This window comes from Haliotis cracherodii, unplaced genomic scaffold, assembly GCF_022045235.1.
Source record: "Haliotis cracherodii isolate W230 unplaced genomic scaffold, xgHalCrac1.p SCAF_24, whole genome shotgun sequence".
In the NCBI taxonomy this organism is placed as follows: Eukaryota; Metazoa; Mollusca; class Gastropoda; order Lepetellida; family Haliotidae; genus Haliotis; species Haliotis cracherodii.
The window spans coordinates 7,446,478-7,468,095 of NW_027266280.1; the positions used below are offsets into that span (position 1 = coordinate 7,446,478).

The 21,618-nt window shown below is 40.4% G+C and overlaps 1 protein-coding gene across 1 annotated transcript in view; it reads left to right on the forward strand.

Moving 5' to 3' along the window:
• The first annotated feature begins 10,917 nt into the window (after nucleotides 1–10,917).
• LOC139472319 (nucleoredoxin-like) overlaps nucleotides 10,918–21,618 on the forward strand; it is a 42,398-nt gene continuing 31,697 nt past the window's right edge. Inside the window, exon 1 of the mRNA XM_071254763.1 lies at nucleotides 10,918–11,325. Within this exon, the coding sequence (XP_071110864.1) occupies nucleotides 11,005–11,325 (321 nt within the window). The 5' untranslated portion in view covers nucleotides 10,918–11,004. The remainder of the gene's footprint in view (nucleotides 11,326–21,618) is intronic.

Sequence of the window (21,618 nt, forward strand, 5' to 3'; positions counted from 1 at the left end):
GTGCGGCTTTAAACAACAAACAAACAAACAAATCATTGGTTGAGAAACGGCCACGTGGCCTTCTTTAAAAAGACGGTATTCGATAGTGACCTAGCTGTATTAGTATAAGTATTAAATATAGAAAAAAAACAGAGTCCAGATATTCGTGCTTGTGAAAACTCCTTTAATGGAAAAAACAAGCTGGGAACTATGCTCTCAACCCTGAGTAAACCACCTGGCCAGTCGAAGATCTACACAAATCACTGTGTCAGGGCGACTACAGGTCCTGTGCTGGATTCAGGACAGTTTCCTAGCAGACTCCTGATGACACTGGTCGCTCACAAAAGCGAAACAGACTAAAAACTTACACAGGTATGACAGATGACGGCACAAAGATCAGGTCGCGCAATCCGAGTGACAAAACCTGCCCACCTTCAAGAGTGAGTGAGTATGGTTTTACGCCGCTTTTAGCAATATTCGAGCAATATCACGGCGGGGGACACCAGAAATAGGCTTCACATATGTACCCATGCCGGACATCGAACCCGGATCTTCTGCGTGACGAGCGAACGCTTTAACCACTAGGCTACCCGACCGCCCCCACCTTCAACAAGGAGTCCACTTCAGGCCTCACCTGAACCCCAACCAACGGCTCACGTGACACTCACACCGAAATGGCTGACACAGATATTGATCGATGAACTGTTAAACAGTTATTAAATGCTTCAAATTAACATTCATATATATGAGCATTTCATCCTTGCATCCTGTGACATCTCGTGGGAATCAATTATTGTTGAATTTGTTGGTTATTAAAAGCTCAAATTGAAATATTGTTTATTTTGTATTATGTGAAAAAACAATTATTGACCACAATTTAGGAAAGGTCATGTTTTATGGAACTCAAGAAAGTTTCCGTTTCTTGGGCCCATAAACCATATTGCCCTCGTGAATTAGCACTAATTGATAATTGAAAAATATCACGTATTGTTATTTGAGATCAGCACTTTAATATGTATTTGTTAAATAAATAAAAATAATGAATCGTATTATTTGGACACTTGAGACCACTGATTGAGAAATCTGTATACAATATATGTGCGCTTCCCTTGCAGACATATTTATGTAGCCTGCACGCGTCTTCAAGAGAAGCGCACATATATAGTATAAATATTTTCTCAATCACAATCAACAAAGTCACCGTGCCCTGACCACACACACACACACACACACACACACACATACACATGTATTTCGATGATCGTAACTCCTATACTTACTTAACACAGACTTACGACAGTCGTAGCACCTAAAGTGGTAAGAATGAATTCCAATTTATGCATAAGATAGTCTTACAATATTTCTGTTCAAATATAGGTACCATTCGCAGATACCATTCAAAATATTCCACTCAGTTTGTCTATATATAGACTAACATTTAGTCTATGAAATCTTATATTACACAATATCCTTCTTGACTCTAAAAATCAAATTCCCTATGCTGATTTCATGTGGAATAGAGCTAGCTAGAGCTGGCTAGACTTGCTTTTGTATGCGTTTCTAGATAGTTATTTTTCATAAAATAAATATATTCCACAGTCATGGTGCAGGACTAGTCTATATTTTGTGTAGTTAGGTATAATTTATACATATTCGTTAGACGTTGCTTTGGACAGTCTATTATGTAGTTATATCGCTACATGCCAGCTTATTGGGGAAGTACGATTTAATTCAGTTGATCTGATACGATGTAACTGCGATATTGTTTAAAACATGTTTCCCACGTGCTGTTGCATGCCCAATATACCGTTATAATGTTAAATTAAGATCACGTTTTCCACATGCAGTCCTCTCCGTCACATGGCCGCGTGTAACTCTCCAAATAAGATTGGCTCCTCCGCGTGCCAGTGTAAAAAGCTTTCCCGTGACCAAAAAAACTGTTAAAGTGATCTCGTTTCCACGAACGACTTTATCCGCCACGTGACCGTGTATAACTGTAAACTCATGATCACGTTCTGCACGTGCGAGTGTGCTGTCGCGTGACCGTGTGTCTGAGAACAGGTTGGGACCAGATATTTGCAGCTGTATAGGTTTGAGAGAGGATAATTTTGCGTTACTGCTTTGAAACATACAATACAGAGATGGCAGCCGAAAAATTATATTTTGTACAACATTCTCTTTCGGTACATAACTCGTGTAGTCATCTTTTTCTAAAATTCAAACCACGGTGGTCACATTCTAGTTGGGGCCAAATAAACAGCCTGGTTGATAACATTATCGTCTAATTATCCACGAATTGTCGTAGTACGAAGACGCACAATCTCTAGTAGTCAGACCCGTGAAGATCCTAGGTAGAATAGGTCTTCAGCAACCCATGCTTGCCGTAAAAGGCGACTATGCTTTTCGTAAGAGGCGACTAACGGGATCGGGTGGTCAGCCTAGCTGACTTGGTTGATGCATGTCATCGATCCCAATTGATTGGATCGATGCTCATGCTATCAATCACTGGATTGTCTGGTTCAGACTCGATTATTTACACACCGCCGTCATGTGGCTGGAATATTGCTGAGTGCGGCGTTAAACAACAAACAAACAAATCTAGTAGTCAACATGAGTAAGTGGGTGGGTTGGGTTTAACGCCACTTTTAACAGTATTCCAGTCATATTAATGTGGGAGGAAAGCCCGAAGTGATGCAGGTCTCAGACGTTTACCACTTCGGTGAAACCCACGAGCACGTGTATGGTGCTGACAAACCTAGAAATATAATCGGGGCGAACCGGGATTCGAACCCACAATCATAGGTTTCTAGCGTGCCCAAAGGACGCAACTCTGAACAGCGAATCGCGGCGACTACAACATACTACAATTGGTTTTGGTGGGGTCGACCTCTTTCGTCGGGCAGTTAACGGAAGACCTCGGGCTTCTGCAAATGATAATGCCCTGAAAAATAGCGTTACCCTTATAGTAGCATATTCTCCATGAAAGCGATACGAGTAACATGTCCCATACTACCAACGTTTATAGACACATCAGATATGTCAAGGGTGAGCGCTTGATCAGGGTTGGCACGGCCAACTGCAAACGGACGGGAGCTGTTGAAGTACTGCCTTGTGATCTGCTTGAGCGTTGCCATGTGCTGTGATACCCTACTTCACGCTCATATAATATGTGGTGATTAATTAGAGCCGACGGAGAAGTGCACGCGCAGCGCTGTCCAATCAGCGGGCTATCGAACTATCTCCCAACCAATCAGCGGCCAATTAACAGTTTGCCTGCAACTATTACGCGCTCAATTACCTCCGATGTTGCTTAAGTGAGTTGATAACCTATCTCGTACTCTGACAAGTGCTAATGACTTCACACAAGAGTGTTGGTATACGAAAGGCTTCTCTTAGTTGATAAAAGCCAAATCTTTTCTAAATTCAGTTACCGACTTTGAAATGTTTGGCTCCGATTTTTTGTGGAGACAACAACAGACGTAATTTAATTGTTTTTTCGCTGGCAGAAATGGTTACGTCACCATGCAATATTGAAACACAACACGTACCTGTCCTGAAAACCTTTCTGTAGGTTCCTGAGCGACCTTTAGACAAAGGGCAGGTCTGCGTGTGAACTCGCATGCACGGACAATTCTAAAATATAGTTTGCCATGACCCAGGTCATTAAAGGTAAAATAAAGTGTAGGCTCGGGCCAACTAGCAGTCCGAGCTCATTTGACCGAAGTCATTCAAAAACCCACTTTCTTTGTCTTCGCCATTCAATGGCGATACCCGTGAAGATCCCGGTTAGTGTTGGTCTCCAGCAACCCATGCTTTTGGTAAGATGGTCAGGCTCGCTGTCTTGGCTGATGCATGTCATAGCATCCCAGTTGTAGTTCGATGCCCATCATGTCAATGTCGATTATTTACATACCGTCGTCACACAGGGGTTAGCGCCGCCCATGCCAAACCGGATAATGGAAGGTAGCAACTACCATTTTTCGCTAGACAATAAAAACGCATGGCGTTTTTAGCTCTTTTACTTTGAACAAAATCTGACTTCATTCTTGCACCGGCTCACGGACCACAATCGTTGTTGTATTTATTATTTATTTACCACACTCAATACTTAAGTTCAATATTTTTTATTTGTTTTGTGTGTGTGTGGGGTGGGTGTGTGTGTGGTGGACGTGTGTGTGTGTGTGTGTGTGTGTGTGTGTGGGGTTGGGGGGGGGGGGGGGGGGGGGGTGTGGTGTGGTGGTAGTGGAGAGTGGTCGGGTAGCGTAGTGGTTACAGCGTCCGCTCGTCAGGCCATCAGGTTTAATTCCCGACATTGGAGAAGCCCATTTCTGGTGTCCCCTGCCGTGATATTGCTCGAATATTGCTAAAAGCAGCGTAAAACCATACCAACTACTTTACTTTTGGTGTCATCTGGCGCGACAGCGGCGAGTCGAAAACAATTTTTTTTCAGCGTAAAAACAACATAATTACTTCGTTCCAGCGCATTTTTGTATCAATGTTAGCTTTATTAGACTATTTTAGGATCGTTAGCACTATAATACCTTTCTCTGGTGTATATATTCTGGGATATTTAATAAAACAAAAGACAGTACGAGTTCATGGTAGTTGGTTTAACAGTGTCTAGGTTGTTGAGTTTTAATATAAGCTGACTGTAGTGGTTGTTGTAGTTTGACAAAATCTCATTTACACTTTGTTCTAGACTAACATCTAGTCTCTGAAATGAACATATTTTACAGAAAAAAACAGTTGTTTAATTATAGTTATAAAATATAATAAAAAGGAGCCCAGAGACTTTCTTCATTTTCAGATACTGCAGTAATCTAGACTTGCCAAACATGGGCTGTATTTGATATATTTGTTTCAGGGTCTGTATGAGACTTTCAGAGAGCCGACAGGCCAAATATGAGGTCATGTTCAGGATCATTCGTCACCACTCGCCCCTTTCCGTAACCTGCAAAACGACTCGTCCCCTTATCGATGACTGTTATGTGCGAAAATACAACAAATCAATTAGAATGCGCGTATGATTTCAAGTTCTTCGTCAAACAATCCCTCAGAAATATCTTTTTTATTTTATATGTCTTGCATCTTAAAATATACCCTAGACACAGTTAAATGTGTTCAATCATACTGTATAATTCCGCATGTCCAGGTGTGCTGTAACTTGCATCTGAAATATATATAATATATGGGGAAATATATGTGAACCATTACGCAAATAGTTGACAATTGTTTGACTGGCATGCCCGTTTGCGCTAAGACGGAACCCGGTCGCAAAAATGGCCATGAGAGGGGCACGAGTCGCTATTCGGCTTGTCCCGGAATAACCCGAGTTGGTCACGAATGGTTCAGGATGTTTATCATTCTAGGAACGACGGAAGCCATTTTTCATTGCTGTTACTGATTACAGTGAATTCTTTTCACATGCAGTGATATTCCATATTTAGACTCGCAGTCTTCAGACATTATTCACAGATTAAATCATGTGTCTTGTCGTGGATGTTAAAGCTAAGGGACTGGTGTTAGTGACACACATGACTAATCAGTTGTCTCGATGTCCATGGTTATGAAAGAAAATGAATTATGTCAAATTGGTACTAAAGACCATTGAAAGAACTTGGTTTAAGTGACACATCAAATAATGCCACACACTAGGATAAGACTAATAAGTTAAATGAGGAAGAAATCTGAAAAAAACACGCATCACAGAAAGTATTTGAGACAAGTGGAATTAATACCATGTTGGTTCTCAAAAACTCAAAGGATTTGCTTGAATTTCTACAATGCCCCCAAAAGAACCCAGTTCAATTATGTCAAAGCATTTGATTCTTCAACTTTCCCACATAAACATCCCACATGACAATCTTAATGGAAAACGTAATTCCTTGATCGATCCACGGGACAGGCGTAACTAAGCGTGGTGACCATAGTTACATCTCTAGGTGAGGTGAAATGGGGTTTAACGTCGAGTCCAAAATTATCGATCATATATATATAGCGACGTGCATGCACGTGTGTGTGTGTGTGTGTGTGTGTGTGTGTGTGTGAGTGGCTGCTTGTACTAGTCCGGAATAATGCCGATTTATAGTGCTAGCACACTGAGATACCACGCCACCGTTTAACACGAATACCCCACTCAGACACAGTATACTGACTCTTAGTCGACCAGTCCTTGTTTTAGCCCCTTTATGGCGAGCGCCAGACAGGGTAATAACAAGTACCATCTTTTAACGTCTTTTGGTATGACGCGGCGTGGGATCGAACCCCAGACCTTCCGCTCTCCGGGCGGACGCTCTACCACTAGACCACGGAGGCGGTCAGTTACATCTCTATCTTCAGACGTTCAGAACATGTTTTATCTAAAATGAAAGCAAATGTCATCTAAGTTTATTGAGAAAACAATATGTGAAATGCTGGACTTCTTAATTGATAACACCCATGTGAAATTTAAGGATAAGAGATTTTGGAAAAAAATAGGCATCCCCATGGGTACCAATAGTGCTTCCCCATGAGCACCAATAGTGCCTCCCCATGGGCACCAGTAGTGCTTCCCCATGGGCACCAATAGTGCTTCCCCATGGGCACCAATAGTGCTTCCCCATGGGCACCAATAGTGCTTCCCCATGAGCACCAATAGTGCTTCCCCATGAGCACCAATAGTGCTTCCCCATGGGCACCAATAGTGCTTCCCCATGGGCACCAATAGTGCTTCCTTCTAGTGGAACTGTTTCTTAATGCATTTAAATTGGAGTCTCTGCCTGGATTGGCAAAATCAAGACATGGGAATTTGTCCAAGACGTTTAACTTTTGCTTGTTTGTTTGTTGTTTGACGCCGCACTAAGCAATATGTCAGCTATATGACGGCGGTATGTAAATAATAGAGTCTGGACCAGACAATCTAGTGATTGGCATCATACGCATAGCGCTACTCACCTGGAATACGATGACATGCATCAACCAAGTCAGCAAGCCTGACCACCCGATCCCGTTAGTCGCTTCTTAGGACAAGCAAAGTCGCCTTTTACGTCAAGCATGGGTTGCTGAAGACCTTTTCTACCCCCGATCTTCACGGGTCTGACTACTAGAGATTGTGCGTCTTCGTACTCCGAAAATTAGTGGATAATTAGTCGATAATGTTATCGAGTCTGGACCAGACAATCCAGTGATTGATAGCATGAGCATCGATCTACGCACCTGGAATACAATGACATGCATCAACAAAGTCAGCGAGCCTGACCACCCGATCCCGTTAGAAGCCTCTAAAGACTGGCACAGTCGCCTTTTAGGGAAAGCATGGGTTGCTGAAGACCTATTCTATCCCGGATCTTCAGGGGTGAAGCTCCAGGTGTGTCGATGACGTCATATCGTTCAACAATGGTGACATAGCAACTGACATACCCAGCTGAAATAGAAATATAAGAGAATGCCTCATCTGTTCCATATTTAGATCTATGCATAAATATTCAGAGTAACAAAAACTATCCAGATGAGTCTATGACAAGAAGGATGACTTCAACTTCCCTTGACTTCAGTATTCCCTTTATATCCAGTAATATTCGAGCAGCCTCATCATTTGGTGTCCTTCATTTCACATCTTATGAGGTACAATCGAGCATACTATTTCTACGAAGAGGGACATACAACGCTTGCTCAAAAGTTGTTTGATCAAGGTTACAACTTTCAAGGCCTCAGCACAGCTTTTACAAAATTTTATGGTAGAGGACATTTCCAAATTTGACGCATCAATAACAAAAATTATGGCCAAAGCAATATCTTTTTCAGGTGAACATTTGACCTGCCTTTGCATGTGTTTGCAACGGGTGCCACCGGTGGAACAGGATATGCTCACCTTTTCGCGAACACCTGGTATCATCACTATTTGATAGTGATTCATCAAAAAAGGCGTATGACATAGACGGAATATTGGGATAACTGGAACATAATCGTTATAGTGTTTACATACGAATATTGGAATATTGGAAAAGCTTATGATAATATTCAACCGGAATATTGCTGAGAGCGGCATTACACAAAAAAACAATCAAACATAATATAGTCGGAATCGCACAATGGATATTGTTTTTAGATGTTTCATGATTATTGAAATCATCGCTTTTTGTCGTTTTTTTCGACAAGAGAGCGTTATTGCGTTATCGCCAGAGAAATCGGTGCCGTTTTGCTGAGGTGCCGTTTTGGCCTGCACCCGCATAAAAGCACGTCAGCTCGTTTGAAGCTGTCTTCGGCCAAAACAATGCAATTGAAATACTATGAGAGAATACGAGGACTAACGACACGTCTTAACATGTTTTTATCAGATCAGTTTTTATCAATGTCACTGCTGTTTTAAAAATCTGTTCAAATACTAATTACCCAGACAGTATTAATCCAACAACCTTGACAGCAAATCTGTTCACGCAGCCAACTACCATCAACTCGTACAGTTTCTGTTTAGCTAAATATCCCACAACACAAAAGGTATTACATTGATAAAAATCCTAACATAGCCTGGTCAATTTATATTGACACAAAAGTTAAAAGTAAAAAATGATGTTTTTATACTGAAAAACACCTTGTTTTCTACTCGTTGCTATTGTGTCAGATGACAACATCATTAAAGTCAGAAATATTGAACTTATTATTGAATGTCCTATGTAAATACTATAACGATGTGGTCCGGAAGCCCTTCGAGTCTAAAATCCTGCCTACACAATCCTCCATGTGCTCGGGTGAAATTACAATTTTTACAGTCACGCGAGACTGCCATTTAGAAAGTAGTGAAATGTAACAAATGCTATAATTGTGATAACACTTTCTTCTCTTAGTAAAGTACAGATTCTAGTTATGTTTTTAGAGCCGGGGTGGGGTGTGTGGGGGGTGGGTGGGGGTGGGGGGAGTTGGGGGTCATGGAATCATGATCGGGTTCGAATCGAATCCGGCGCTTCGGCGTGACGAGCGAACGCGTTAACCAAAGCACTAAGCTACCCCACCGCCCCTTGTGGTTTGACATATTCAAGTGCACTCAAGTACCTCTTGTTAAAATCAATCGTCCCTTTGACCATGTGGCCTGGCATACATGAACAAAGCATCTAAACATGAATCGTTGACACACCCTCATATAATAATCTCTAATTTATCTACTTATCTTAATACATAGAGATTATTAACCGAGTGGGTTTCCATACCGTAAATATCATATATGAGGAATAAACACTAGCTTGCGCAATACAACTCTTATTCCTTATGTGATATTTACGATACGGAAACACATGGGGGAAATAATCTCTCTATCATATATAATGTCGTTCTTGGAACAAATGATGTTAAAGTCTTAATTTTACTCAATGAAACAACTTTAATAACTGCAGTATGAATATATCATTTGAGTAAACCGCCCCTATTTAAACACACTGGGAATGTTAGTTAATAGTTTATTGGGTAAGGCCGTCTCCGTGGGCTTGTGGTAGAGCGTCCGCCCGGAGAGCGGTACTTGTTGTTACCCTGTCTGGCGCTCGGTATTAAGGGTCTAAAACAAGGACTGGTCGGCTCGGAGTCAATATACTGTGTCTGAGTGGGGTATTCATGTTAAACTGCGGCATGGTATCTCAGTGAGCTAGCACTATAAATCGGCATCAGTCCGGACTAGTTCAAGCAGCCACAAACACACACACGTGCATGCACGTCGCTATATATGTGCAATAATCTTGGACGCGACGTTAAACCCCATTTCACCTCAACTTATTGAGTAAGCAGACTCTGCGTCGATGTACGGAGCTAAAAGTAGTTCCTCCTAGGTGATCTCATTTGCATATTTATCTGATTGGTTTATGGCATCGATGACGCTATCCATTATATGACACTCTGAGGTGAAATTGGGTTCAACGTCACGTCCAAGATTATTTTCACTTATATAGCGACATCCATGCACAGACAGGGTAACAACAGGTACCATCTTTAAACGTCTTTTGGTATGACGCGGCCGGGGATCGAACCCCGGACCTTCAACTCTCCCACTAGTCCACGGAGATTGTTAATTAGTATTTGTCAGCATTTTCGGGGGGAACAAGAAAAAAAAAGAAGAATGCTTCGCCCTCCCATGAATATCAAATGTGTTTGTTGTTTAACGCCGCACTCAGCAATAATATTCCAGCTATGTCTGTGAATAATTGAATCTGGACCAGACAATCCAGTGATTTATATCATGAGCACCGATCCACGCAATTGAGATCGATGACATGCATCAACCAAGTCAGCGAGCCTGACCACCTGATCCCGTTAGTCGCCTCTTACGACAAGCTGCGACTAACGGGATCGGGTGGTCAGGCTCGATGACTTGGTTGATGCATGTCATCGATCTCATATCAAATGATCGACCCCTATATTACACGAGAAGCCAAAATCCAGAATTGGTTTGGTCTTAGCGTGCAGTATAAATATAATGAATGAAAAGTACCGATACAAGCAAAACTATGGAGCACCAGAATCCGCTACCGTCTTGAAAACTTTCTGGTGTTAACTCGTCTTCGTTCACTATTTAATTCAATTCCGTAGCATTCCGGGTAAAAATAGGTCCAACGCAACCTATGCTGGTCGTATGAGGCGACAAAGTGGATCGGGTGGCCAGACTTCGTTGATTGCGTGTCATCGTACCCCGACAGCATATGGGACGTTGCGTTAATATCAAACACCAGATTGTATGGTCCAGAGTCAGTTATTTACAGACCGCAGTCATAATACTGGAATATTTTAAATTAAGGCGTTGCACAACAATAAAAAAATACAGCCTCACATCCAGTTCACCCCACCGCGCCGCAGACCAGGTAGAAAAAAACAGCGCCAACGTTCTCATTTCCTAGCTGTGATGTCCCTGCCGGCTCACCGTACAGTCTATCCCGTATGCAAATCCCGTCAGTATTTTTAGCATCGGGTCACCTCTCTCTCTCTCGATCTCTCTCTCTCCCTCTCCTGTAGACAGACTTGCCAGTTATTGACTTGAGTGAGACAGGGAACCGGCCGGCCGGGCTTTGGATGACGGAGGTTACGATGGCGACTCGACTTGAGGCACTTCTTGGAGAGCGAGTCATCAGGGGGTCGGGCGAAGCCGTGGGGGTCAGGACGCTATGTGGAAAAGACAAAGTGATCGGGTTTTATTTCTCAGCACAATGGTGCCCGCCTTGCAAAGGATTCACGCCAAAGCTTGCGGAATTTTATAAAAACTTCAAAAGCTCAGAGAAAGGATGTACCCTAGAAATTGTGTTTGTAAGTTGGGACAAAGATTTAGCGTGTTTCACGGAATATTTCTCCACGATGCCGTGGCTGGCTCTACCGTACCAGGACCGGGACAGGAAGGTAGGTTACCCCCACCCTCTCCCCCTCCGTTCCCCGACACCCGGCACTGCCATTCATCAAGTGCTAAGTCACATTCCTAGTCAGACTGTCAACATCCGCGTGTCTCGTGCGGCCTGACAGCTGCCAGTCAAATTGTAGATGAGCCAAAACGCTCACAAACGGTTTGGTATTTTTACCGTTATGTTTTATGAGTTACATGCCAGATTCGCGTAGTAGATAGGCCGCATAATTTAGTTCACATCGGCGTCCTAAGGCCTGTTGCTTTCCATTCTCGTGTGTAAGACCAACATGAGGAAGTTTAACTGTTCTTTCCGTTGTTAAATAGTACTTGCACACTGATTCGAAAAGCAGGAGGTAAGTTTAAAGTTGGAAGAAGAATTCTCCTTTTCGGTTAGGTCATCTCGCCCTAGTAAGCACTCACTAGTTTATTTATCGTACGCGAAATAAATTTCGGTAACGGGCTCACGTTTCTAAAAGAATAAATACAATACAATAGCTGTCTTAATATCTTATTCACCATGATAGACCTGAGACGATGTGGAGTGTGCAACTCTTCTTATCGTGGGAAACAGCGGGTGGGAGTTGCGATCTGGTCCAATTACTCAAGTCGTGCCATTGTTTGTGTGGGAATGGAATGTCAACAATTCGAGCAGTGTTGTTTAAAATCCACCTTTACATCTGATCGTATGTAAACATTTTCTTCATAAGTTATCGCAATATCGAAATGTGAGGCAGTAAAGCACGTGTGTGTGTGAAGTTAGCTTCAGCGTTGTCACGCGTGTGTGGGAGAGATTGGAGGGTGCGTGACGGTATCGCGACTCGAGCCATGGTGGGATGGTACACTTTCACTGTGTATATACCAACTGACAGATTATCGCCTATGTATGCTCCTGACACGGTGCACTGATAGATATCAGAGTCAGGATTGGCATTTCCAGCATGCGGTGCTATCAAAGAGAGGTGTCGGGAGTTCTTAGCGGAGACACGCTCAGATTCTCAACACGTTTTTCACCTGCCCCAATGTTTCTTTGTTCTTCGTGCGTGTAGTGTATTGTGTCATTCGACTCGGCGCACGTTGACGGTTGTCTGCCGACTAACAGCACCGCCTCTACGACACAGGCAATACCATTATAAGAACGTTGTCGGTGAAGCTGCAACATTTTACAGGCTTATTATTTAGTTTAGTCACAAGTAGAAGATTATGGCCCTGGGATTTGATATTCTTATGTAAAAACAAAAATCGATAGATTTAACACTCCACTTGAAAAATCAATTCATTATATGAGAGCACAGGTGGGACATGGTGCTGAGAGGAGAAACTCATGAAATGGTTGAAGTGGACTGTTGAAGAAGCGAATCCCCCCCCAACCCCCCACTCCCCACCCCACACATACTCACACACACTACCATACAAACATACATTTAAAGTATATTTTAACTTTTGTAATTGAACATCATTCATACAATCATACAATAACTTGGTGGTATGTTTGAGAAAATTCACTCCTCTTTATGATGGGTCAGAGACACTGGCAGGTCCTGAGTGGCGTGCATGCTTGCTCATTTTGTCAGGTAATACATCACCCTCCCTCACCCCCACTACTCACTACCCCCCCCCCCCCCCCACACACACACCCCCACACACCCACACACACACTCACACACTCTCTCTCTCTTTTTCTTCATACAAACTCATGAACCCACCCCTGAAATAGGGTTACATGTACATCTGACATTTTGAAAAGTTGTATTTATCACTTTGCCACCAGTTGAAAGAAGTATTAAATTGATTAAAATTAAAATTTGCATGTGCAATATTTAATTTTATGGATTAGCAGACTGAAAAGATGTTACTACAAAAGTTTTTAAAAATAATAATTTACCAACTGTAATCTATACATATCCTAGTACAGAGAATATATAAATCATAAAAGAAATGTGTGAGTCAGTTTTATGGAGAATAATAGGGTGCAATTTTTGTATGGAAGGTGAGATGGTTAAAATAACATAGTATTTTTTATAAAATACTTAACTAGGAGGAATAATGGATGAATTAGGTTGATTGAGAAATACCGGTAGAAAATTCTCAACCAAATCAACACAAGTCGATATAAGTCTTTAAATCATATGTTGATGCATGTTTTTTTTTATTTGAAATCAAAAGACATAAGGGTGAGATTCTATTTTTATCATTCAAAATCATTCTTCCAACTTTTTCCATTTCTAAACTGTGATAAGCAGTGTCTTGAGTTAAGGGCATTGTTCATACTATTTCCATGACAAGTACTTGTGATTCAAGTGCATTGTTCAGACTATGTCTATGACAAGTATTTGTGAGTTAAGGGCATTGTTCAGACTATGTCCATGACAAGTATTTGTGAGTTAAGGGCATTGTTCAGATGACTTCCATGACGAGTACTTGTGAGTTAAGGGCATTGTTCAGATTACTTCCATTACAAGTATTTGTGAGTTAAGGGCATTGTTCAGATGACTTCCATGACAAGTACTTGTCAGTTAAGGGCATTGTTCAGACTACTTCCGTCACAAGTATTTGTGAGTTAAGAGCATTGTTCAGACTACATCCATGACAACTACTTGTGATTCAAGTGCGATGTTCAGACTACTCCCGTGACAAGTGCTTGTGAATTTAATGCATTGTCCAATGACCGCAATGACCAATGCAGCTGATTTAGATGCATGTTCAAACTACCTTCATGACAACTACTATGATTGTATAGTGCATTGTTCACAATACTTACATAACAACTACTTCTATGTCAGTACTGCAACATCTACATATAACATTTCCTCATTTGAAGCTTATATAAGTATAAACTAATTGTGATGTCCCATTTCTGCATACATGGATATCCAGGGTCCCATTCCACAAAGCAATCGTGGAGCTACGACTGTCGTAACGTAACCTATGTTAAAGTATAGGAGTTACAATCACCTTAGCGCTAAGATCACTTCGTGGAATTGGACCCAGGCATATATGAGTAGTATGACCTTTGTGGCTTCATAAGTCATCGTATTTTATTTTACCGATATGTTGGTGTTATGCCATAGTTTCGTAGCCTCGTTGTGAGTGTTTGTCCAGACAAGGAGGGGCAGGTCAAGGGTTGGGGCAGCAACTCCCGGGCACTTCCACCATTAGCTGACCGGGCACATTGCTCTTGTGTATAGTTGGAAGTGGAATAAGCACTTAATGCCCATCCTGCCTAGTTGTGGCATCCCCGTATCTGTTCATCAATTTATATATACTCTTAGCTCACCTGACCAAAATTCAAGTCAGCTTATGTCATGGCCTGTTTGTCTGGGGTCTGTCCTTCAAGTCGACCGTGTCTTGTCTTCAGAAACTGCTAAACCATTGAGGCTGAAACTTCATGTTTGTTCCAACCAATGATTACACCTGAATTTGCTTAAGCTGTTGGAATCAAATTTAACTATGGCCGCCACAGCAGCCATATTGAAAATCTTTTTATGGCCATTTTTCAGCCATTTTTTGCAAAATGTAACATTTGTTTAGTTGATTGTGGGAATCAACTCATTTACTGTTTTTGACAAAATTGTAGATTTTGATCTTGATTCTCCCAATGCACTTTTGGCCCTCTCATATCTTCTACCCCGGAATTCACACCCTGAGGGAACTGAACTTTGGCATGAATGTTTTGTTTTGTTTTGTCACGCTGAAGACCCGGGTTCGATTCCTGACATGGGTACAATGTGTGAAGCCCATTTCTGGTGTCCCCTGCCGTGATATTGCTAGAATATTGCTGAAAGCGGCATGAAACCATACTCATTCACTCACTAGTCTGTAGACTACATATCCAGGTGAGCTACAATCCTGCAGCACTGCTGGGGGCTATGGTACTCACCACTAGAAAAGTCCGCCAGTGAGTGCCTAAGGATTTACAACACTTCTACATCTCAGATTGGCTACAAATAATAAAATATTTATTAAATCAATATACTAATCTCTTCAATCACTTAAAACAAACAGCAGTCAGGTTTTTGAAAACAATATGGCCAACCCCACAAAACCACTATCAGTCTTCTTCTTTCAATCTGTTTACCTAAAGGAACTTAATTGTTCATTTTTCATCAAAAGTGAACGAAGGATTAGGATTTCAGATTGAACACAAAAATTGGTTTCTTGGAGACCGCCATCCTGTTTTCAAACACCTTGTTTTTTTTGCTCTGTAATTGTCATTTCTGGAGGAAAGAGATTAAAGAAGAGATTGGTATCTGCTTGCTGTGCCATCATGTATGGACGAGGGCATACCATAATACGCCATATTCTGCCGTCACTGTACAATTGATTGTGAATCCCTTACAAATAATTTACGTAGTTTATAACTTCTTAAAGTTATGTGCGGGTGGCACTGTGGGCTAAGGTGTAGCAATATGCAGTGCGGAGTTGCATCCCTTACCTGTGCCAGGAACCATTTATTGTTTGTTCATTTCCCATTTTAGACTCAAATGTGATTCTTCGTTTGTCTCTTTTTACTCTCCTGCCGACCACCTCTGTGTTGTCGTGGATAGAGCATTTGCCCAGAGAGCGGTACTTTGGTGGTTCGATCCCTGACCGTGTCATACCATTAAATGATGGTACTTGTTCTTTCCCTGGCAAATTAAGGAGATAAAACAAGGACTGGTTCCATATTTTCATCTTGTTGGCAAAGTTTACATAAATTGTCTCGGACAAACAGAATGTAGTGACTGTGTCTAACACTGAATGCAACTCACATGACTTAATGAGTACACACACCAAATAGACATTACCAGGGGTGTGCTCAAATGAAACTCAAAATTTGTTTGTTTATTTGTCGTTTAACACTGCACGCAACAATATTCCAGCTACATGACAGTGGTCTGTAATTAATAGAGTCCAGTCAATCTAGTGATTGAAATCATGAGCATTGATCCATGCAATTGGGATACGATGACATGCATCAACCAAGTCAGCGAGTCTGACCACCCGATCCTGTTAGCCGCCTCTTACGACAAGCATAGTCGCCTTTTAGTTTTACAGCAAGCATGGGTTGCTGAAGACCTATTCTACCCCAGATATGAGTGGGTATTCATGCTAGTCTGCGGCATGGTATCTCAGTAGGCTGGAACTATAAAAGCGGCTGTTGTTCGGATCAAGTGTCACGATCACTAGAGATGGTGTGATTGTGATGAAGCTTTGAACAAAGATGATGTGATTTGGTTAAAGTTTAATGTCACAAAAGCAACGTTTTGACGTTTTTATATTGATGAGTAAATAGCTGCTTAGAAGTTAATTTTCTAAAAGTATTAATAGTAATATGTTGCACAGCATCTGGGAATCTTTGACACCATTAAATGTCAATAAGAAATATGCTTGAAGACTTATATAGAATGACTTCACACTCATTACTTTAGTCAACATTCTTAGACCAGATTTATTCTAAAAGTTGGTTTACAAATTTGCCCACTCCAAAAGATTGAAATGTGAAAAATATTTCAGAAAGATTTTGTTTTTTTATTCCCCTGACCAGATGTAAGTAAAATACTTTAAAAAAAATAAAATCTCTGTTATGGTTGATAACAACTCATGATTGGACGCAATAATATTTATTGAACCAAACTACATAATAAATACAATACTTTGGCAAACTTGCAGCGTGAAATATTTTGTTTGCTTTTTTGTTTGTTGTTTAATGCCACACTCGGCAATAATCCAGCTATGACGACGGTCTGTAAATAATTGAGTCTGGACTAGACAATCCAGTGATTGACATAATGAACATCGATCCACACAATTGGGATGCGATGACATGCATCAACCAAGTGAGCGAGCCTGACTACCCGATCCCGTTAGTTGCCTCTTATCACGAGCATAGTCGCTGTTCATGGCAAGCATGGGTTGCTGAAGACCTATTCTACTCGGGATCTTCATGGGTCTACTGAAATGTAATATATGATAATACATGAGAAACTTCGCATAAAGTTCACATGGAGTCTATGACATGTACATAGTGTACCTCGGCAAAGTAATAAGAGGCAAACGTGGCACCAGGTGCTGGCCCAAGGCGATACAAAACCTTGGAAAATTTTGTAGAGCGTGACAAATCACACATTTGGCCCGCCCGTAAACCCCATCAAAAGTCTGGCATTACAGTGTGCCGAAATAATCCTTGAACCCAAAGTACCTTAAAGTTATATTTTATATTTAATGTCAAAGCTCACCTGATTGCATGACCTTAAGAGTAGGTGTTCATGATTCCTACTGGAACACATCCCAATCTAAGCAGTATTATGCAATGTTTTTAGCTCACCTTAGCGCCACCATCACATGTTGTCGAGCATCCATCAACACCTTCCATGCATATTTCGTATTTCATTCCAACTTCTTTCCAAAAAATGCCTGATGCATACTGTGGTATTTAGATTTGTTCAAGACATCAAAATCATCATTTCAATGTGGCAGTCGGGCTGCTATCCTTAATTTCTAAAAAAAACAACATTTTTTTCCCCCCTTAAACTGAAAGGAGCATAGAGTTGAAACTTTATGAGTAAGATGCATTCCATATGTATTGGTTAATGTCCTCAGGGCATCTTTGGCGTCATTAATTCCTGTCAATGAATGTTTTTATGTGATTGTCAAAAAACTAATTCAGTGCTATCAGTAGTTTTTGCATCGTCATTTATAAAGAGATGGATTTTGTTTTAGGCAACTATTCCTGATTGGCTGAAGGTCAAATGACTGAAATTCCTGATAAATGATATATGTTTGTGGTGGGATGTAATGCAAGAATATCAAAGTCAAAAGTGTCCTTTATGTTGAGTTGGGTCATTCGTGAAAAGGCAGAGATGAGATTGGTTAAAGATGATAAAACATTTAGTAGTTGAAACTGAGTCGATTATCCTGTGGGTTATATAATCAGTTCCTTAACAAGTATGTCAGCTGAGTCAAATGTAGACTTGCATAAGTCTCTAAGGCAATTATTATTACCGTATTCAACGTAATAAGCGCCCAGGGCGCTCTCAAAATTAGAAATAGGGGCTGATAATTAGAATATTATTTTGAGTTGAAAGTTCGTAAATTAAGTTCGTGTTTACATACGACAGATATATTTTTCAAGAATTTTATTGCCCATAATTAAGGGTGATATAACGCTCGAGTGCGTATTATACACGAATAAATGTCTTGTGTACATTTATCAATCAGAATAGCTGCTGATTGGGATTGTTCACTTGCCAATATATTAGCAATTATCGCCGTGGGCACTTGTCAGAGCGGGGCGCTTATTACGTCGAATACGGTAGTTTAAATCGTAATTCCTACATTAAATAAATAATAAGACAAGTTATCTCTATAAAAGACTTGTTTCCTTGTACTGTCTGCTTATCTAGACTTGCCTAATATTAGGATAGCATTACTATACATCAATGGACTTATCAATCAGTACAGCTTTGGAGCAAGGCTATGTTGACAGGTTCAGTTTATAAACATATCAGTTGGGGGGTTCCTGGTGATAATGAAAGCCCCTGGCAGTCTATGCTTGTCGTAAGAAGCAACTAAATGGATCGGGCAGTCAGACTCGGTGATTTCGTTGATCATGTGTCATTGTATACCAATTGTGTGGATTGATGCTGATGATGTCAATCACTTGATTGTCTGATCCAGACATGATAATTATACAGACAGTCATCACATAGCTGGAATAATTGATGAGTGGGGCTTTTAGCAACACACAAACATATCAGTTGATGCCGTCATCTAGTTTAAATTAGGGACAATTTACATCTTCTCATTTGCATCAGGCAAGACTTATTGGGCAAGACATGAAAAAAATAATAACAGTTTTTTTAGGGGCTTGTGACCAGAGTTTTATGGTTCTGTTTTTAGTTATACTACTCAAAAGAAGTTAAGGACCACCCGATTTTTTCATTCTACTGTAGTCCTTAACTTCTTTTGAGGAGTATAGTACTAAATGCACCGACGCAGACTGTCATTCAATGTATTGAAATATTTTAAGATTTTATAAACAAAATTATTTTAACTGTCGGCATCATTAAAAAAACACCCTTGCAGTACCAGTTTTATCATTTCCCTAAGTGTTGCCGTTTAAGATCCATAAACCTTGAAGAAATGTAAGGCCTGAAAAATGTATCCAGTGAATGGCGAGGATGGATGTTACACAGTGTTACAATTACATTATTAAAGTGTTGAAGATTACATTACATTGTTGCAACCCGGTCGCCTTGTTCACAGTTTCAAAGACTTCAGTTTTCATCTTGTGTTGGCATAGCTGTAGGAAATGCGTGACTTGGGTTTATAATTAATTAGTTGTTGAGGTATTTGTGCCAAATTACAACACTTATCACAGATAATATTCAACTGTGGCTGACTGTTCTCAACAGTTTTCCCTGAACTGACAGTTAACGCCGATGACATGCCGTGCTCCCCCATTAAACCAGAATACGCAGCAAATTGAAGAAGACAATTTATTTCCTCATAAAAGTCACCATTTTCTTATTTTTTGGCTGTAAATATCACTGCAACTCCCAAGGTAAACATGTGAATTGTAAACGTGTTGTATTCATCTCAAAAACAGCCCTTGAACTGTGGAGAGCTTCCAAACAAAGGAGAGGCTTAAGAAGTAGATCGTGCGGCTAATACTAAATAGATTACACTATGATAAATCATCGACAGATAATATACACATCATGCAACATGTGTTTGTTATGTCCAAGGTATTCTTCATCAGAAGCTTTCAAACATTATTTACAAATTTAAAAAATTCATACAACATATTCATGGATGTATCTAGACCTGCTGAGGGGACGATATTTGGCCTCAAGTTTAAAGCAAAATTAATGAAGTAACAGTTCCTGAATTGGAATTACAGTATTCGACGTAATAAGCGCTCCGCTCTAATAAGTGCCCACAGCGATATTTGCTAATATATTGGCTCGTGAACAATCCCAATTAGCACCCTTTCCGATTGATCAATGAACACAATACTTATTTATTCGCATATAATACGAACTCGTGTGTTATATGCACCCTTAATTATGGGCAATTAAATTCTGGAACAATATATATCTCGTATATAAACATTTCAGGCTGTCAGCATAAACCACAAAATTTATCTTTCAACTCTGTTTTTTTCCGACAACATAATATTCTAATAAGAGTCCCCTATTTCTAATTTTGAGAGCTCTCTGAGCGCTTATTACGTCATATACGGTAATAATTTGCCCTGTCATGTTATTATGGTAATAACTAATGTTATTTCTTTGTAGAGGGACTTGCATCTCACTAATAACAGGCCCGATAAACAAGAAGTAGTAACGTTTACATTTGTGCTTTGAATGATATGATAAAATACCCCTGAATTTGTGAAGAAGAAGACTACATGTATTTAGAAAATCCAAAATTTTGAATTTACAGTAAACTATGTTTATAACAAACACGCTTATAACAAACTGACGGATAAAACAAATTGTTTTTTGGGCCTGTCCATTTTCTGTATATATTCTGTATATAATTCATAACAAACTTTGGTTAAAACGAAGTAATATTAGTGGTCCCCTTGAGTTCGTTATAAATATAGTTTACTGTACCTTTTTCCAATATCTCTGACCTGTGAAGATCCCAGGTAGTATACATCTTGAGCAATCCATGCTTGCCGTAAAAGGCGACTAATGGGATCGGGTGGTCAGGCTCGCTGATCTCAAATGATGCTTATGATATTAATCACTGGATTGTCTGGTCCCGACTCCATTATTTACAGACCGCCGTCATATAGCTGGAATATTGCTGAGTGCGGCATTAAACAACCAACCAACCAACTAACCCAACGTCTCTGCCACGAGCACATAGTTTGGAATCCTAGATAAATCCCTGATATGTTTTTATGTTTCAGTGATAGCTTGAAGCAAGTATCACAACATCAACTCGCTGTTAGCCATCATACCGTATTCAACGTAATAAATAAAGTGAGCTCTTATTAGAATATTAATTTTGTGAAAAAAAAAACAGAGTTGAAAGATCGTAAATGTCGTGGTTTATGCTGACAGCCTGAAATGTTTATATACGACAGATATATTTTTCCAGAATTTAATTGCCCATAATTAAGGGTGCATATAACACACGAGTGCGTATTATCCATGAATAAATAAGTCTTGTGTACATCGATCAATCGGAAGGGGTGTTAATTGGGATTGTTCACTAGCCAATATATCAACAAATATCGCTGTGGGCGCTTATTAGAGCGCGGTGCTTATTACGTCGATTACGGTATCTTAATTCTTTTG